This window comes from Typopeltis vanoorti, chromosome 19 (genome assembly GCF_054136105.1).
Source record: "Typopeltis vanoorti isolate ZY-2024b chromosome 19, IOZ_Tvanoo_1.0, whole genome shotgun sequence".
In the NCBI taxonomy this organism is placed as follows: domain Eukaryota; kingdom Metazoa; phylum Arthropoda; class Arachnida; order Uropygi; family Thelyphonidae; genus Typopeltis; species Typopeltis vanoorti.
The window spans coordinates 52,869,659-52,885,829 of NC_143567.1; the positions used below are offsets into that span (position 1 = coordinate 52,869,659).

At 37.4% G+C, this 16,171-nt stretch overlaps 1 protein-coding gene across 6 annotated transcripts in view; it reads left to right on the forward strand.

Moving 5' to 3' along the window:
• The window catches only part of LOC150096090 (kielin/chordin-like protein), a 649,251-nt gene that overhangs the window by 281,407 nt on the left and 351,673 nt on the right, over window positions 1-16,171 (forward strand). For all 6 annotated transcript variants that reach the window (XM_090408779.1, XM_090408780.1, XM_090408782.1 and 3 more), the window contains one exon: window positions 13,093-13,314. In XM_090408779.1, the coding sequence (XP_090264905.1) occupies window positions 13,093-13,314 (222 nt within the window). The remainder of the gene's footprint in view (window positions 1-13,092; window positions 13,315-16,171) is intronic.

A 16,171-nucleotide genomic window follows, 5' to 3' on the forward strand; every position in this document is an offset into this window, starting at 1 on the left:
ACTTTCTATCAACTTTTTTGGGACCTGTGCTGTTGCAAAACTCTTATTAAATACGAGGGTAGTCTGAAAAGTTCTCGGCCTAACAATGAAAAAATGACTTTATGATTTCAAAATTATTTTTATTTTTCAACATAATCTCCCTTAAGACTAATATATTTATTCCAGCAATGCTATAGTGCCATTATACCATCCCTGTAGTGGTTCTCAGTAAGATCTGCAAAATACCCCTCTACAGCTGCAATCACCTCTTATTATTATTATTACGGGTGACTCCAGGGAGTCCTTAGACTCATCGAGGGAGGCCCTAAACATCATGTCCATACAACTATACGACATTCTCACAGTATCTATCATACCTTGTCTTGAACTCGCTCACCGTCATAGCACCCACAACAGACTCTAGCAGCTTATTCCACTCATTTACCACTCTAAAAGTAAAGAACCCAGCTCTAACACCCCTGCTAACCACACTCTTGTCCAGCTTCTAGAGGTGTCCCCTAGTTCTCCCACCACCAGTCCTGATCTCAAAAATATCCTCTGAATTAATCCTATAGAAACCTTTTAGCAATTTGAATGTGTCAATCATATCTCCTCTTTTCTGCCTATCAACTAATTTCTGCAACCCACAAATCTTCAACCTGTTCTCATATGGTTCATTCCATAGACCTGCTATCATCTTAGTCACTCGCCTCTGGATCCTCTCCATCTCCTCCCCATCAAGAAGGAACCTAGGTGACCAAATCTGGGCACAGTAGTCAAGATGAGATCTTATCAAGGCTTGGTACAGAGGTACAATAACTTGCTTGTCTCTGCTCGTCAAGGTATTTTTCAACAACCAAGTGAGTTGATGAGCTGATTTAGCTACTTTTGCAATGTGCCCCCTAAACTTCATCTCCCTATCCACCAACACTTCCAAGTCCCTGGCCTCATCAATTTCCTGGAGTACAGTTCCACCAATGTGGTATACTGCTGCTAATCTTTTCACCCCAAAATGCATAACCTTACATTTTGTCACATTAAATTGACATCCATTCTCCTTAGCCCAGAACTCCAATCTATCGAAGTCATCCTGCAAGATTTTGACATCTTCTGCATTCACTATCGCCCTACCCAACTTTGTATCATCAGCGAACAAATGAACTGTTCCTCTTAGATCCTTCCCTATATCGTTAATGAACAAATTAAACAGCAGTGGTCCAAGAACAGAACCCTGCAGCACACCACTAGTCACAGGCCGTCTTTTGGACTCTACTCCTGAATAAACTACTCTTTGATATCTCTCCATCAACCACCCATCTATCCATCTCACCAACCCTATATCCATTCCCATATGTTGTAGTTTACAGATTAGAATTCCATGTGGTATCTTGTCAAATGCCTTTGCCAGGTTCAGCAGTATCCCTGTAAACCCATTACCTTTATCTAGTTCAGCCGTCACCTTGTTATAAAACTTGAGCTTTGTTCGAAGGTAAATGCTGACCAGTGAGGAAGGGTTTTCGTTTTGGGAACAGATAGAAATCAGAGGAGCCAAATCTGGGGAATAGGGTGGATGTTCCAACAATTCATAGTGCAGATCCCTTAATTATCCCATTGCCAAAACACCTTTGTGGGTTGCTGCATTGTCCTGATGAAAGATGATTTTTTTCTTTTGCAAACCGAGTCTTTTCTAACGAATTTTTTCGTCTAGTCTGGTTAAAAGAGTTGAATAATATTCCCCAGTTATTATTTTACCCTTGTCAAGATAATTAATAAACAAAATGCCTTTAGCATCCCAAAACACTGATGTCATGATCTTTCCTGCTGATGGAACCAACTTTGTTTTCTTGGTGCTGAACAACTGGCTTCTGTCCACTGTTTTGACTGCTGTATGGATTCTGGTGTGTAATGGTGAATCCACGTCTCATCATAGTAATAAATCGAAGCAAAAATCAGTTTTATTCTTGTTAAAATGCTCCAAGCACTGTTCAGAGATTTTCATGCGAGTGCATTTTTGATCTGCTGTGAGCAAGCACAGCACCCATCTTGCACAAAGCTTTTTCAGTTGTAATTCTTCATTCAAAATATTATTATTATTATTATTATTATTAAACAAGACCTCATGGAGTCAAAGACTCATCTAGGAGGTCCTTTTATCTCACACACATCTCATCATACCGGGTCTTAAACACATTCAAACTCCTTGCAGACACCACACTCTCAGGCAAGGCATTCCAATCATTCACAACTCTGCACGAAAAAAACCTGCCTCTCACTCCCCTACTCACACCCTCTTTATACAGTTTCCAGGCATGACCTCTGGTTCTCCCCTGATCTCCCACTATTCTCTGTAGAACTTCTCCACCATTGATCCTATAACAACCCCTTACCAACTTGTAGGTCTCTATCATATCTCCCCTCTTCCTTCTCTCCACTAGACTCTGCAAATTACATCTTTTCAATCTTTCCTCATACTCAACATTCCAGAGGTCAGAAACTACCTTAGTCATTCGCCTTTGGACCCTTTCCAACATCTCTTCATCCTTCTGAAAACCCGGTGACCAAATCTGGGCACAATAGTCCAAGTGTGGCCTAATCAAAGCCTTATACATTGGAACAAGTATCTCCCTACTTCTACATGTCAGTGTCCTCCGCATCATTCCCAGAAGTCTTTGTGTTGTCTTCACAATTTTGGCGATGTGTCCCCTAAATTTTAGATCCTTATCCACTATCACCCCCAGATCTCTTATTTCCTCTACTTCCAACAATATATTCTCACCAAGCATAAATTCTGCATCCCATCTTTGTTTTCCAAATTTTAAAACCTTACATTTTGCAACATTGAACTCACATCCCCATTTGCTTGCCCAATCACTCAATTTATTCAAGTCTTCTTGCAAGACCACAACATCTTCACTACTCTTTATGGTTCGTCCCAACTTTGCATCATCTGCAAACAACTGAATATCTCCATCCAAATCTTTGCCAATATCATTAATATACAAGTTAAATAGTAATGGCCCTAAAACAGATCCCTGAGGCACTCCACTAGTGACTTTCCTTTTCCTGGATATTGCACCCCCATACACAACTTGTTGATACCTATCAGATAGCCAGTCTCCAATCCAATGCACTAATCTAATATCCAACCCCATCTGCTCTAGTTTGACTGTCAACTTATCATGAGGTACTCTATCAAAAGCTTTTGCAAAATCCAAATATATTACTGTGTATCCTTCTCCTCTGTCCAAGGAAGCAGTCACTTTATTGTAATAAGTAAGTAGATTACTAAAACACGACCTCCCTTTTGCAAATCCATGCTGTCCATCAAAGATTATACCATTGTTGTCAACCCAACTCTGGATCCTAGTTCTCACAAGCTTCTCCAACAACTTAACCACAACACCTGACACACAGATAGGCCTATAGTTTGATGCTTGAGTTCGATCACCTCCTTTATGAAGTGGCACAATCTTGCCCTCCTTCCACTCTTTAGGGATTTGACCAAGTGCAAGACTCGTATTAAAAAAATATGTCAAGGCAGGTGTCAACTCTCTGGCACATTCCTTCAGAATACGTGGTGATATATTATCAAGTCCCACAGCCTTATTTAAATCTAGTTTACTCAACTCCCCAAACACCTCTTGCTCACTTACAGTCAGTCTCTCCTCCCCATCATCAACTGCTCTTAATCTCTCCATGAAGTGACATTCACAAGATTGAAAGATCTTTATGAACTGTTCATTAAGTATCTACACCACACATTCTGCAACAGCTGTCTTTATACCATTTCCTCCAATCAATGTCATCCTTCCATAATCATTCTTTCTTTTGCTGGCTACATATCGAAAGAACTCCCTAGGATTCTTTTTAGCTTCATTAGCTAACTGCTGTTCATACCTCTCTTTAGCTACTCTCACCAACCAAGTCACTCTCCTTGCCTGGTCTTTGTAGAACTCATGAAATTGGTTACTTCCACTTCTCTTATGCTGCCTCCACAATGCCCTTTTTCTCTGTATTGCATGCTTAATCTCTTTATTCATCCATCTCACACCTAACTTATTTAACCTTATCACCCGTGGTATACATTTAGACATTGCATCCACTAAATATTTTTTGAAAATCCTCCAAGCTGCATTGATCTCTTTTCCAGCTAACTCCTCATTCCATGCTACACCTGCAAGCTGTCTCCTGAGCTCTTCATAATCACCCCCCTTGTAGTTCCACATATACCCTTTTTTCACTGGGGTCCTTGCACTGCTGGCAACCACCCAAGTAATCACCTCATGGTCACTTTCACCAATTGGTGGATGATTTGATACCTCATTGATAATTACATCCTCCGATGAGATGACCAAATCCAAGACCCTTAATCCTCTTGTGCCCTCTGTTACATACTGTCTGAGGTAGTTATCCCTCAAAAACTCAAGAAACTCATTTTCTTTACTTCCAGTTGCTATCTCTTCATTCCAGTCTATATTGCCATAATTAAAATCACCCATAATGATCACCCTTTTCTTATTTGCTTGGCTTATTTGACTATACATTTCACTATCACCACCATCCACATTACCAGGTCTATAACAACATCCCACCAAGTATTTGATTCTATTCACCTCTATCTCACACCATACTGCCTCAAAACCACTGGCCCCATTTCCCTCTTGCATCTCTACCTTGTATGGACATAACTCTTTCTCTATCATCAATAGCACTCCCCCTCCCTTTTTATCCCTTCTATCCTCACGAAACACATCATACCTTTCCATCTCTATTCCTGTCAGGATGTCATCCTCATCTAACCATGTCTCACTTATTCCGACAATCTCTGGGTGCACAGACGCAATTAGTGCAACCATTTCATCCGCCTTGTTTCTTATACTTCTAGCATTGGTATACAAACACAACAACTCATATGCTGCATGTTCTTTTGAAATGCTTACAGTCTTAGCAATTTACATGCACTTTGACTCGCTGGTCATCCAATACCATATTGTGCACTTTATCCTACTGGCTGCGTATTTTCTTCTGATAGGTATCAACAAGTTGTGTATGGGGGTGCAATATCCAGGAAAAGGAAAGTCACTAGTGGAGTGCCTCAGGGGTCTGTTTTAGGGCCATTACTATTTAACTTATATATTAATGATATTGGTGAAGATTTGGATGGAGATATTCAGTTGTTTGCAGATGATGCAAAGTTGGGACGAACCATAAAGAGTAGTGAAGATGTTGTGGCCTTGCAAGAAGACTTGAATAAATTGAGTGATTGGGCAAGCAAATGGAGATGTGAGTTCAATGTTGCAAAATGTAAGGTTTTAAAATTTGGAAAACAAAGATGGGATGCAGAATTTATGCTTGGTGAGAATATATTGTTGGAAGTAGAGGAAATAAGAGATCTGGGGGTGATAGTGGATAAGGATCTAAAATTTAGGGGACACATCGCCAAAATTGTGAAGACAACACAAAGACTTCTGGGAATGATGCGGAGGACACTGACATGTAGAAATAGGGAGATACTTGTTCCAATGTATAAGGCTTTGATTAGGCCACACTTGGACTATTGTACCCAGATTTGGTCACCGGGTTTTCAGAAGGATGAAGAGATGTTGGAAAGGGTCCAAAGGCAACTGACTAAGGTAGTTTCTGACCTCTGGAATGTCGAGTATGAGGAAAGATTGAAAAGATGTAATTTGCAGAGTCTAGTGGAGAGAAGGAAGATGGGAGATATGAAAGAGACCTACAAGTTGGTAAGGGGTTGTTATAGGATCAATGGTGGAGAAGTTCTACAGAGAATAGTGGGAGATCAGGGGAGAACCAGAGGTCATCCCTGGAAACTGTATAAGGAGGGTGTGAGTAAGGGAGTGAGAGGCAGGTTTTTTTCGTGCAGAGTTGTGAGTGATTGGAATGCCCTGCCTGAGAGCGTGGTGTCTGCAAGTAGTTTGAATGTGTTTAAGACGCGGTATGATGAGATGTGTGTGTAAGATAAAAGGACCTCCTAGATGAGTCTTTGACTCCATGAGGTCTTGTTTTAATAATAATAATAATAATAATAATAATAATAATAATCAATGATTTCTGGTTGTTACACTTTTTTTGGATGTCTATCACGTGGATCATCTTCAAGGCTGGTACGGCCACATTTAAACTGGGCAGCCCATTTCCATTTCTTAATTGTCGAAAATAAAGGAGAAGAACGACCATAAACTTTTATGAACTTCGAATGAATTTATTTTGCCATTAAACCTTCTTTTAGAAAGAATTTTATAACTGCACGATACTCAATTTTATCCATTTCAAGGGATACAGACAATGCTTTTGCTTCAGACAGCTGTATAAAACAAACTACTTGATAGAATGACTTGCAATTTAACATGGATGCTTTTGACATATGTACCAACTTAGACAAAAAAAAATCTTGCCGATAGTGTTGCAATCTATGGTCGAGGCCGAGAACTTTTCAGACCACCCACATAGGTATGCTAAATTACCACCAACTGTCCAGAATAAGTTTTTCAGAAATCATAAATAGTTCTTGTGAAAAGAAAATTATGGAAAAATCAACAGTTAAAGAATCAACTCTCTATCCAAATGCATTATGTGTAAATAATTATGAGATTGCTAGCACTATATTCATTTGGTCATATGTATTTACAGTGGTACACTGTAGTAGTACAGTGATTTTCAGGCAGACTTTACAGTAGTTGATTGACAATTGTTGTCCCTTCCTGAAATGAACTGTTTTGAAATGATGATAATAATTTCTCTCTCTCTCTGTCTCTCATTGGTTGGAATTTAATGAAAATTGAAAGTAATGATCTTTATTAAAATGATCAAGTCATTTCAGTTTTTGTTTAAGTAAAACCATTTCAATGGTAAATTTAGGGAAAAAAAATATGTTGATAGCACCATTGCTGTGATAATGAATGGTATCACTGTATAAGATTATGATTATCATTTTATGATTATCTTATGCTGATTTCCTTACCTGATAATTTTTTATGAGTATGTTTACATCATATACCATTTTCCTGACAATAGAAAACTCTGCATATATAACAAACTCCTAGTACATTAGAGAAAACTTAGCTTGTAAAACTGGTTATTAATTAAATTAATAAATTTATTTAAATTTTAAATTATTTTAAAGGAATGCAGAGAACCGACCAGACCTTCTGACCTAATGTCCAATCCTCACCTTCTCGTGGTGCACCCTGTTGGGTATCCACCTGAATACTGAATGGACGAGGATGGGCTGGAAATTTGGGATTTAGCCGGCCAAATTGTGTTCTTATTGGCTTAAACAAAAATACAAAATGATGGTACAACATAACAAAATTTCATGCCGGCTGGGGCGTCGCCTGGTTAAACAAGGCCCCCCGTTGTTTTTGCCAGGGAACCAGGGCAAACAGCAAAAAGTCAGCTACTGGAACAAATCTGAAAACACACCCCAACTTAACATCATCAGAGTTAAAGATCGGTACTATCAACATAAGAAGCCTGAATGGCAAAGAAATGGAGCTAGCTGAGGAATTAGATAAGTACCAGATCGACATAATAGGGATGACTGAAACAAAAAAGACAAAAACTGGTGAGATCTTTCTGAGCAATAAATACAAAATGTTATATTCAGGCAATGACAATCAAGGAAAAGGAGGAGTAGCCATGGTATTCAACACTAAATAAGAGGCTAATCTTCTTGAATGGCAGGCAATATCAAATAGAGTGATGTGGACAAATATCAGAATGGGGAACTGGACAATGAGACTTATTTGTGCCTATGGTCCCACAGAAGGTTCTACTAAGGTAGAAGTGGAGGAATTTTTTGATGCTTTAGAGAAAGCAACTGACACAACGAGAAAAGAAAAGTTGGTCCTTGTTGGGGATCTAAATAGTAGACTAGGAAATGATTGTCAGACATACAAAAATATTTTGGGAAAATTTGGAGAAAAGAGCAAAGCTAATAATAATGGCAAATACATGTTTGATTTCTGCCCAGGACATGGACTGGTTATTACTAACACCTTGTTCCAACATAAAAATGTGCACAAATTCACATGGAGAGAAGAGGCAAGGAATAAGAAAAGTCTCATTGACTATGTTATTGTTGATATAGTTTGCCCACTGATTAGAGATCCCTCGACACTTCTGCGCATGTCAGAAAAAGGAGAATCCATTCCAATAATAGGGTAATCAATTTGTATTCTGGGATGAGTTTGTTTATTATTATGGGTCAGAAAATTTAGCTTTTCTTTTATAAATATTGCTGTTTTTAAAATGTAACTATTTTGCTTTTATAACAGTTGGAAAAATGTATGTAGAGTATTAACAAAATTAAAAAATATATAGCATAAAACAAAAATTTTACTAAGTTTATTTTTAAGAACGTTTTCTATAAAATAAAAATAATTATACAGAAAAACAGAAATTTTTTCAAATGCACTTAGATATTCTAAACATACAGTTGAGAGAACTGAGACATTTTAACGTCCTAAACCGATTAATTATTTATGACTTGTTGTGACTTTTAACAAACCCAAGCAAAAAAAATGTTGGAAAAAAATACCGTTATCAAATCCTTTTAATCTTCAGAGTCATCTGAATCGGTGTCCGAATCACCATCACTTCCACTTAAACTGATCACCAAAGGTTTGCATAATTCTTCTATAATTCCGTCTCTGTCTCAATACATATTTTCCAATGAGGTGACATGAGAGCAATATTTTCTCTAGTTTTGTAATACTTTCTGTAATACTTTCAATCGCCTGTTCTATCTATCTATCCCAATGGCTTTAACAGGCCTTTAAGGCCCACAACCTTCCAAGCATGCTTGGATTTCGTAACCGAAATACGAGGATAGAATGGTCACTCCTATGCCTCAAGGTATTCTTGGCTGTATCTATCCCTGTGCGTTCACGGGCCAGTTTGCCTGCTTGAGGGATGAAAAACACCAGATAAACTGGCGGAAAAAACCCTACAGCCCGCGCCCAAGACCGGCTAACTTGGCTATAGCTGAGGAAGATCCTTCAGCTCCTCACGTCTCCAACGGGAATCGAACCTAGGACGTTCCTTCCCCAGGCATATGCTTGCGAAGCGCAAAGGCACTAGGTTAACCGCGCGGACAATCGCCTGTTCTGAAAGTTTAAAAAGTTTCGACATGTCAATATCCCCAGTTTCATTGCGATGGCGAATGAAACTTTTCACTTCTGCCCAAACATACTCAATAGCATTAATATCGCAATGATATGGTGATAGCCTCAAAGCTAGAAATCTATGCTCTTTGAGCATCATGTTGAATTTAAATAGTTTAGTTATGGGCCAGTTTCTTTTGACCAAATTAAGCAGTTCAATTTTTCGCATATCTGGGGAATGAGAAATGTTATTTGCAGAGAGCCAATTCATAAGAACCTGCTTCTTATTAGACCAATTTGGAATTTTGTTTAATCGAATAGAGTGATAGGAAGCATTATCAATTATAACAACAGCATTTTTAGGAAGGTTTGGAATGGTTTTTCTTCTGCCCACTTTTCAAAGATCGTAGAATTCATTTGCCTGTGGTAATCTCCAGTAGTTGAATTGGCTTTGTATAGTAAGTTTGAATTTGGTAAAAAACCCATTTCTCCACCCACACACAAAATTATTATGCGCTGCGAGGCATTTCCGATTTGTAGCACTCCACATTCTTCTTTAGACTGCCAACATTTTCCATAAGTTAAATTACTATCAATCCAAGTTTTATCTAGATACACAATCGTTATTTTCTCCTCCCTGAAACGTCTTATTACTCTCAAATACTGCGTTCTAGATAAAACATTGTCACTTCGCTCCATGATAAGTTTCCTTTTATTCTGGGACTTTTTAAAACAAAATCCGATTTCATGAAGTATTTTCTTTAAAGTTTCTCTTTTCCAAGGAAAATAAATTTTTTCTTTAAGCACAGGAATCAATTTCGGAACAGTTGGCACTCTTTTCTCGACCACGTAAAATTCGTGAATAGTTCTTATAACGTCTACATCAAAATCATTCAAAGCTACGGTTTCGATGGTTTTTCTTTCTCTGGCGCTTTTTTTAGGAGATTTAAATTTTGGCTTACCTTTGCCTTTTGATTCCCTACGAATTCTTTTAACAGTCAACCCCAATACGTCCGCAGTTGCACATGCACATTTTATGACTTGAGAAAGGGGAACAAGAAGATGGCCTTCTGACGATTCTTTTTCGCAGAATGTCAACACATTATTCAATATTCTTTTGCAAGAGCTACTGAACTACTACAACAGAACTTGTGGACGGTACTGGATCCATCATACAAATTAATAATAAAAAAATAATGCAAAAAAGCGACAACAAAAATCAAGCTATTACTAGTACAATGACAGACAAGAAAGCACGTGATTTCGCATGTTGGCGACCAATTCATACATCCTTCATTTCTTTCTCCCCTTCAGCATGAATTGACTATTCTTGGAAAAATGCCAAGGAGAGACCTACAAATGGTGAGCATACTATAGTGATGTTTTCTCCCTTGTGCAGGACACCAGAGTGTGCAGAGGATTTGAAATTTGAAGTGATCACTATTTAGTCTTGAGCAGGATAAAATTAAATTTCATATTGAAAAGAATAATGTATAAGAAAGTTTTAAAGTGAATAAAAGTTGAGCAGCTCTCAAATGTGAACTGTAGACTAAAATACACAAAGATTATTGAAGAAAAAATGGAAGAGTTTGAGAACAGGAACCAAACCTTGGAGAGTCAGTGGCAAGCCTTGAAGAAAACACTGATTGATTCAGCCAGAGAGGCATGTGGTGAGGTTTCTGCAAGGATAGAAAAATCAGAACTCCATGGTGGACACAGGAAGTTAAAGAGGCAGTGAAGGAAAAGAGGAAAGCATATCAAAAGTTCCTGGCAAATAATTCCCTTGTGCTCTTAGAGAATACAGAGACAAATGTAAGAAAGCTAAACACTGTGTAAAACTGGCTAAACAAAAGTCATGGGAGGACTTTAGCAAGAACATAGAAAATAAATATCAAAAAGGTGGCAAAATATTCTGGAGGTTGTTGAAGAAACTTAGAAACGGAGGAAAGAGTGCTGCAAAAGGAATTAGAGATGATAAAGGTGACATGAAAACTGGAGATATCCTTGAAGTATGGAGTAATTACTTCGAAAAATTGCTAAATGAAACAAGCAGTGATAGCACAGTGGTAAAAAACACTCAACAGGCACATGGTCAGGAATACATATCCATACCTGAAGTAGAAAAAGCTATCCAAGGCTTGAAATGTGGAAAGGCAGCAGGAGTAGATGATATTCAATCAGAAATGCTGAAGTATAGTGGTACAGTGGCTGCACTGCATAGCTCAGAACTACTGGACAGAGGGACGAATTCCCGATGATTGGAGTAGAGCTCTCATAGTACCCATTTATAAAAAGGGAAATAAAACTGAATGTGAGAATTACAGAGGTATTTCCCTACTGAGTGTGTCTGGTAAGATTTATGCAAGTATACTTGAGAAATCGTTGAGAAGAATTGTGGAAGAAAAGCTCTTGGTGAAGAACAAGCTGGATTCAGGCCAAATAGAGGCTGTCACGATCAGATCTTCACTTTACGACAAATAGTTGAAAAATCATGGGAATATAACAAAGATTTGTATTTAAGTTTTGTCGATCTAGAAAAGGCATATGACAAGATGCCAAGGGAGAAGCTATTCAATACGTTACAGTTATATGGTGTTAATGCTCCATTGACATTAACAATACTTAGTCTTTATTTGAGTTGTAAGTAAGCGGTTAGAATTGAAGGAAGTACAGGAAGATGGTTTAATGTTAAATCTGGTGTCAGACAACGATGTGCATTATCCCCTCTGTTATTCATTATCTATATGGATCACATTATGAAGAAAAGTGGTATTAATGATATCAGAATTGGAGATGTTAATGTCAGCTCTTTGCTTTATGTGGATGATGTTATACTTCTAAATAAATCCGCTACAAGTCTGCAAGATTCCCTGACTAAATTGAACAACTGTTGTAATAGATATGGTATGAAGGTCAGCAAAAAAAAGACAAAGACAATGAAAATAGGTAGAATTGTTGAAAATGTCAACTGCGTTGTGAATTGAGAACCTATGGAACAAGTTTCAGCTACTTACGCACGATTTTTAGTGAAGATGGTAAATTAAATATGGAAATAGACAACAGAATCAGCAAAGTTGGTATGGTAAGAAGTCAATTGAATAAATTCATATGGAATAAGAGAGAAAGTAGTCGGAACACTAAATTAGCTGTATACAAGACAGTGTTCAAACCAGTTTTAACTCTGAGTAAAGTTTTAACTTCAGAAGTAAAACACTTGACCAAAGACTAGAGACCACAGATATGAGAGTCCTGAGAAAGATTAGAGGCGTGAACAGATAGCATCAATGGCTATATCATATTAAAAACGAGGATATTAGGAAAGAACTTGATATTGTCAACATCCAGGAATGCGTTAGCGGAGCTAATCTCAGGTGGTATAGTCACCTGAACAGAATGGGCGAGGAAAGATTAGCAAAACAAGTGTTCTCTGCTAGGTTGGCAGGAAAATGACCCAGAGGAAGACCAAGATATAGGTGGATTGATACAGTACAAAGTGTCTTAGACAATAGAAATATAAGATCTGATAATACTGGAGTTCTTGACAAGTAACCGACTGATTTGGAGGAAAATTGTAGATAGGAAGTTAGTAATGATGTAAATTTTTCATGCAGTACTATCATATCCTGTACACCCCTTGAGGGTACATGGCAGGAATTTGATGACGATGTTGATGATAAATTATTTTGAATTTAAAGAATTGTCAGTTTTAATTTATTAATTCAATTAAAAAGCAATCAAAATTAATTATTTATCTGATACTAAAAAACTGCCTTTGAAATTGGTATATGAGTGGTAAAGATATGTCAAATGCTGATTAATACTGACTTACTAAATCTTAATGTTTCTGGTAAGGGGAAAAAAAATTTTTTTTTTTAAAAGAAGAGGAATAACTTGTTTTTTCAACTTTTCCTTAAAGTTACTGTTAAGTATTATGTGATATTAAGTTAGCTTCGAACTAAATATTGTTTAAAATGTCTTCTATTTATAGGTCATATGTGCTATTTTGAAGGAAGCTACTATGCCATTGGAGAATTTCTTGATATTAAACATCCAACAAACTGCGTAACATGTACCTGTAGTGTCCCCCCTGATTTCACATGCATTCATCGTTCTTGTCCACGTCTTCCTGATATCAGTACATATACAAATTGCAAAGTAGAATATAAGCGAGGGTCCTGTTGTGCTGAATATACTTGTGCACAACAAAGCTGTAATGTACTTTTTTTGTATTTAAGAAAATTATTTATTTTTATATATTGCTTCATTTCAGTTATACATAAATAGAGTAGATCACATTTGTGAATAACAATTTTCATATGTTGAAAATTTTCATAAGTTGAAATTATAGGATACTAATATTTATATAAATCTAGATGCTAATATCAGTATGAATCTGAATGCTAATATATTGCCTCATTCAGCTGGTAATCTTCCAGCTGAATGAGGCAGCTGGTATTCTTCCATTTATATATTTAGGCAAAGTATATTTGTATATTCCAGTGGAAGCTCATATTATTGTTTAATGGAATGAAAATAGCGCAAAGAATGAATTAAACACAGATTTAATAGTTCTTATATTTTGTCTGCCACAGACACTTCACTTAGGATAGAGTAAGAATTGTGATAATATATATAAATAATAAGTAGAAAAAGCTGGAGTAAAAGAAAGCCTAAAGTCCTTAGAGTGGGTGCCCTCAGTGGTTGTAGGCAGCCTTAGCTGTTAGGCAGGAGGTCTAAAAATTTCTGTTTCTTGCAAACTAAGTAAAGTCAAACATTTTTGGTCCCCTCCAGAGTACAGATTATCCAAAATGCATAAACCAATAACCCTCACCAACCTATAATAGATGCTACTGATATTCCTCCCACTTTAAATTAGTCAAACAATTAGTAAAACCTTTAACCCCCCCCCCCCCTCAGTTGGCCTTGCTTCATCTTATATAAAAATTCTACTCAGTTCAATCTTTAATACAAAATTTAATTTTGAGCTGTATCATATTATAGTTACCATATTTTTTGCTTTATAATTGATAGAAACCTGAAATTTAGGGGATATATTGCAAAGGTGGTGAAGGTAACACAGAGGATTGCTGCAATTATGAGAAGGACACTGACCTGCAGAGATAAAAGGGTTATCATTCTGTTGTATAAGTCTCTGATCAGACCACACTTAGACTATTGTTCTCAGATTTGGTCCCCAGGATTTGAAGGGGATAAATTAACCGTGGAAAGGATACAAAGACGGATGACAAAGATGGTTTCAGGACTGTACAAGGATAGTTATGAGGATCGGCTGAGGGAATATGGACTGCAGAGTTTGGTGGTTAGGAGAGGTGATATGATTGAGACTTTTAAACTGTTAAGAGGTGGTTACAGGGTTGACACTGGGGAGTTCTTTCGCTTGGTTGAACAGCGGGAAGGAGTGATGACAAGAGGCCATCCCTGGAAGTTACGAAAGGAAACTGTGAGAAAGAGGGTGAGGAATGGTTTTTTGTGTGGAGGGTGGTTGAACCGTGGATTGCATTGCCTGATGGAGTGGTGAGAGCGAGAATGGTCAATGAGTTTAAGGAGTGGTATGATAGACTTTGTGTTTCTTAAGGTGGACCTCCCCTCGATGAATCTTGACAGACTTTATGTTCTTAGGAAGGATCTCCCACAATGAGTCTTTTGACTCCATGGAGGCCTGAATAATAATAATAATATAAAATGTGCTTTGTTGTACCTAAAATTTATCTGAAAATTAGGATGTGTCCTATGAGCTGATGCATAAAAAATACACCGATGTGTTTTTTATGTATGTGCAGTTATGGTGCGTCATGCTTGTCAATAATAAGTGATCAGTTTGAATAGTTGCACAGTCATTAATTGTCATGTGTTTAAATTAGTAATCAATACATTATTATATTTAAATTTTTTTTTAACCCATGGATTCTATGAAGAATAGACATAGCAATATAATTGCATTTAAGCGTAGTGTGATTGAGTATGCAAAAAAGAATGGCAATAGGGCAGCAGAGCAGCACTTTAGGCCTCTGCCTACAGAAAAAATGGCATGAACTTGGTTTGTGCAACAAGGGAAAGACTTTTTTTCTCAGAGGATTGCAAATGATGCAGTAGCATTGTAACAAGCATATAACACTTTGTGGGGAATATGTAGAATAATGTGTAAGTTACATGGTTCTACCTCAATTCCTTCATGGTGATTATCACAACTTTTCAGCACACCCTTGTACATACATTGAGGCCTTTGTTTTAATCTCACTCACAAAAGGTTGTTGTAAATCTGTTGTATGATTTAGTAACACACATGTGCTAAGTGTTAAATAACTTAGGAACTCACTCTTAGCCAAGCATGAAACTTTTTCAAGCATTCAGTAAGGAGAATAGCAATCCCACACTGAGTTGTGAAACTCCTCTACTTGCTAAAGCCATTCACAAACACACATCAGTAGGATTGAAATTGAGTGCCTTTTGGTTAGATAAGAAATGTCCATTGAAATTAAAATAACATTTGGATTCCATTGAAATAACATGGATACCGAGCATAAATTAATTGATATATGAGTATTTCATGGCTGTTTGGGTGGTTAATACTACCAAAACATAGCTCTGCTTCCTTCTTCCAAAAAAGATCTTAAATCAGGGAATCAAGGACAAGGAAGAATGATCTAACTGGACATAAGAAGGATGTGAGGATGAATATCAGGAGACTATTGTGAAGAGTGAATGATAACAGTGTAGTAGGAAAGGTTGTAAGTGTGTTACCCAGGTATGATGATGAGTTGCGACGGAGAGCCATAATCATGAATGGTATGTTGGTGGAGCTGTGTGAGGAGAAGGGAGTGGAGTTTGTGGATGTATGGCATGTGTTTGAGGGAAGAATGAAATTATACTGGCGTGATGGGTTGCATTTAAATGGCTTTGGAGTGAGTGTGCTGGAGAAACTGTTGCTGGATGAAAATATAATGTGTGATGCATGCCAGAGATCAGAAGGAAGAGATGAATTGAAAAATCGGGCGAGTGGTACTGAAGAGACAGAAGTGCTTGGCAGTGGAAACAGTAGTAGTCTG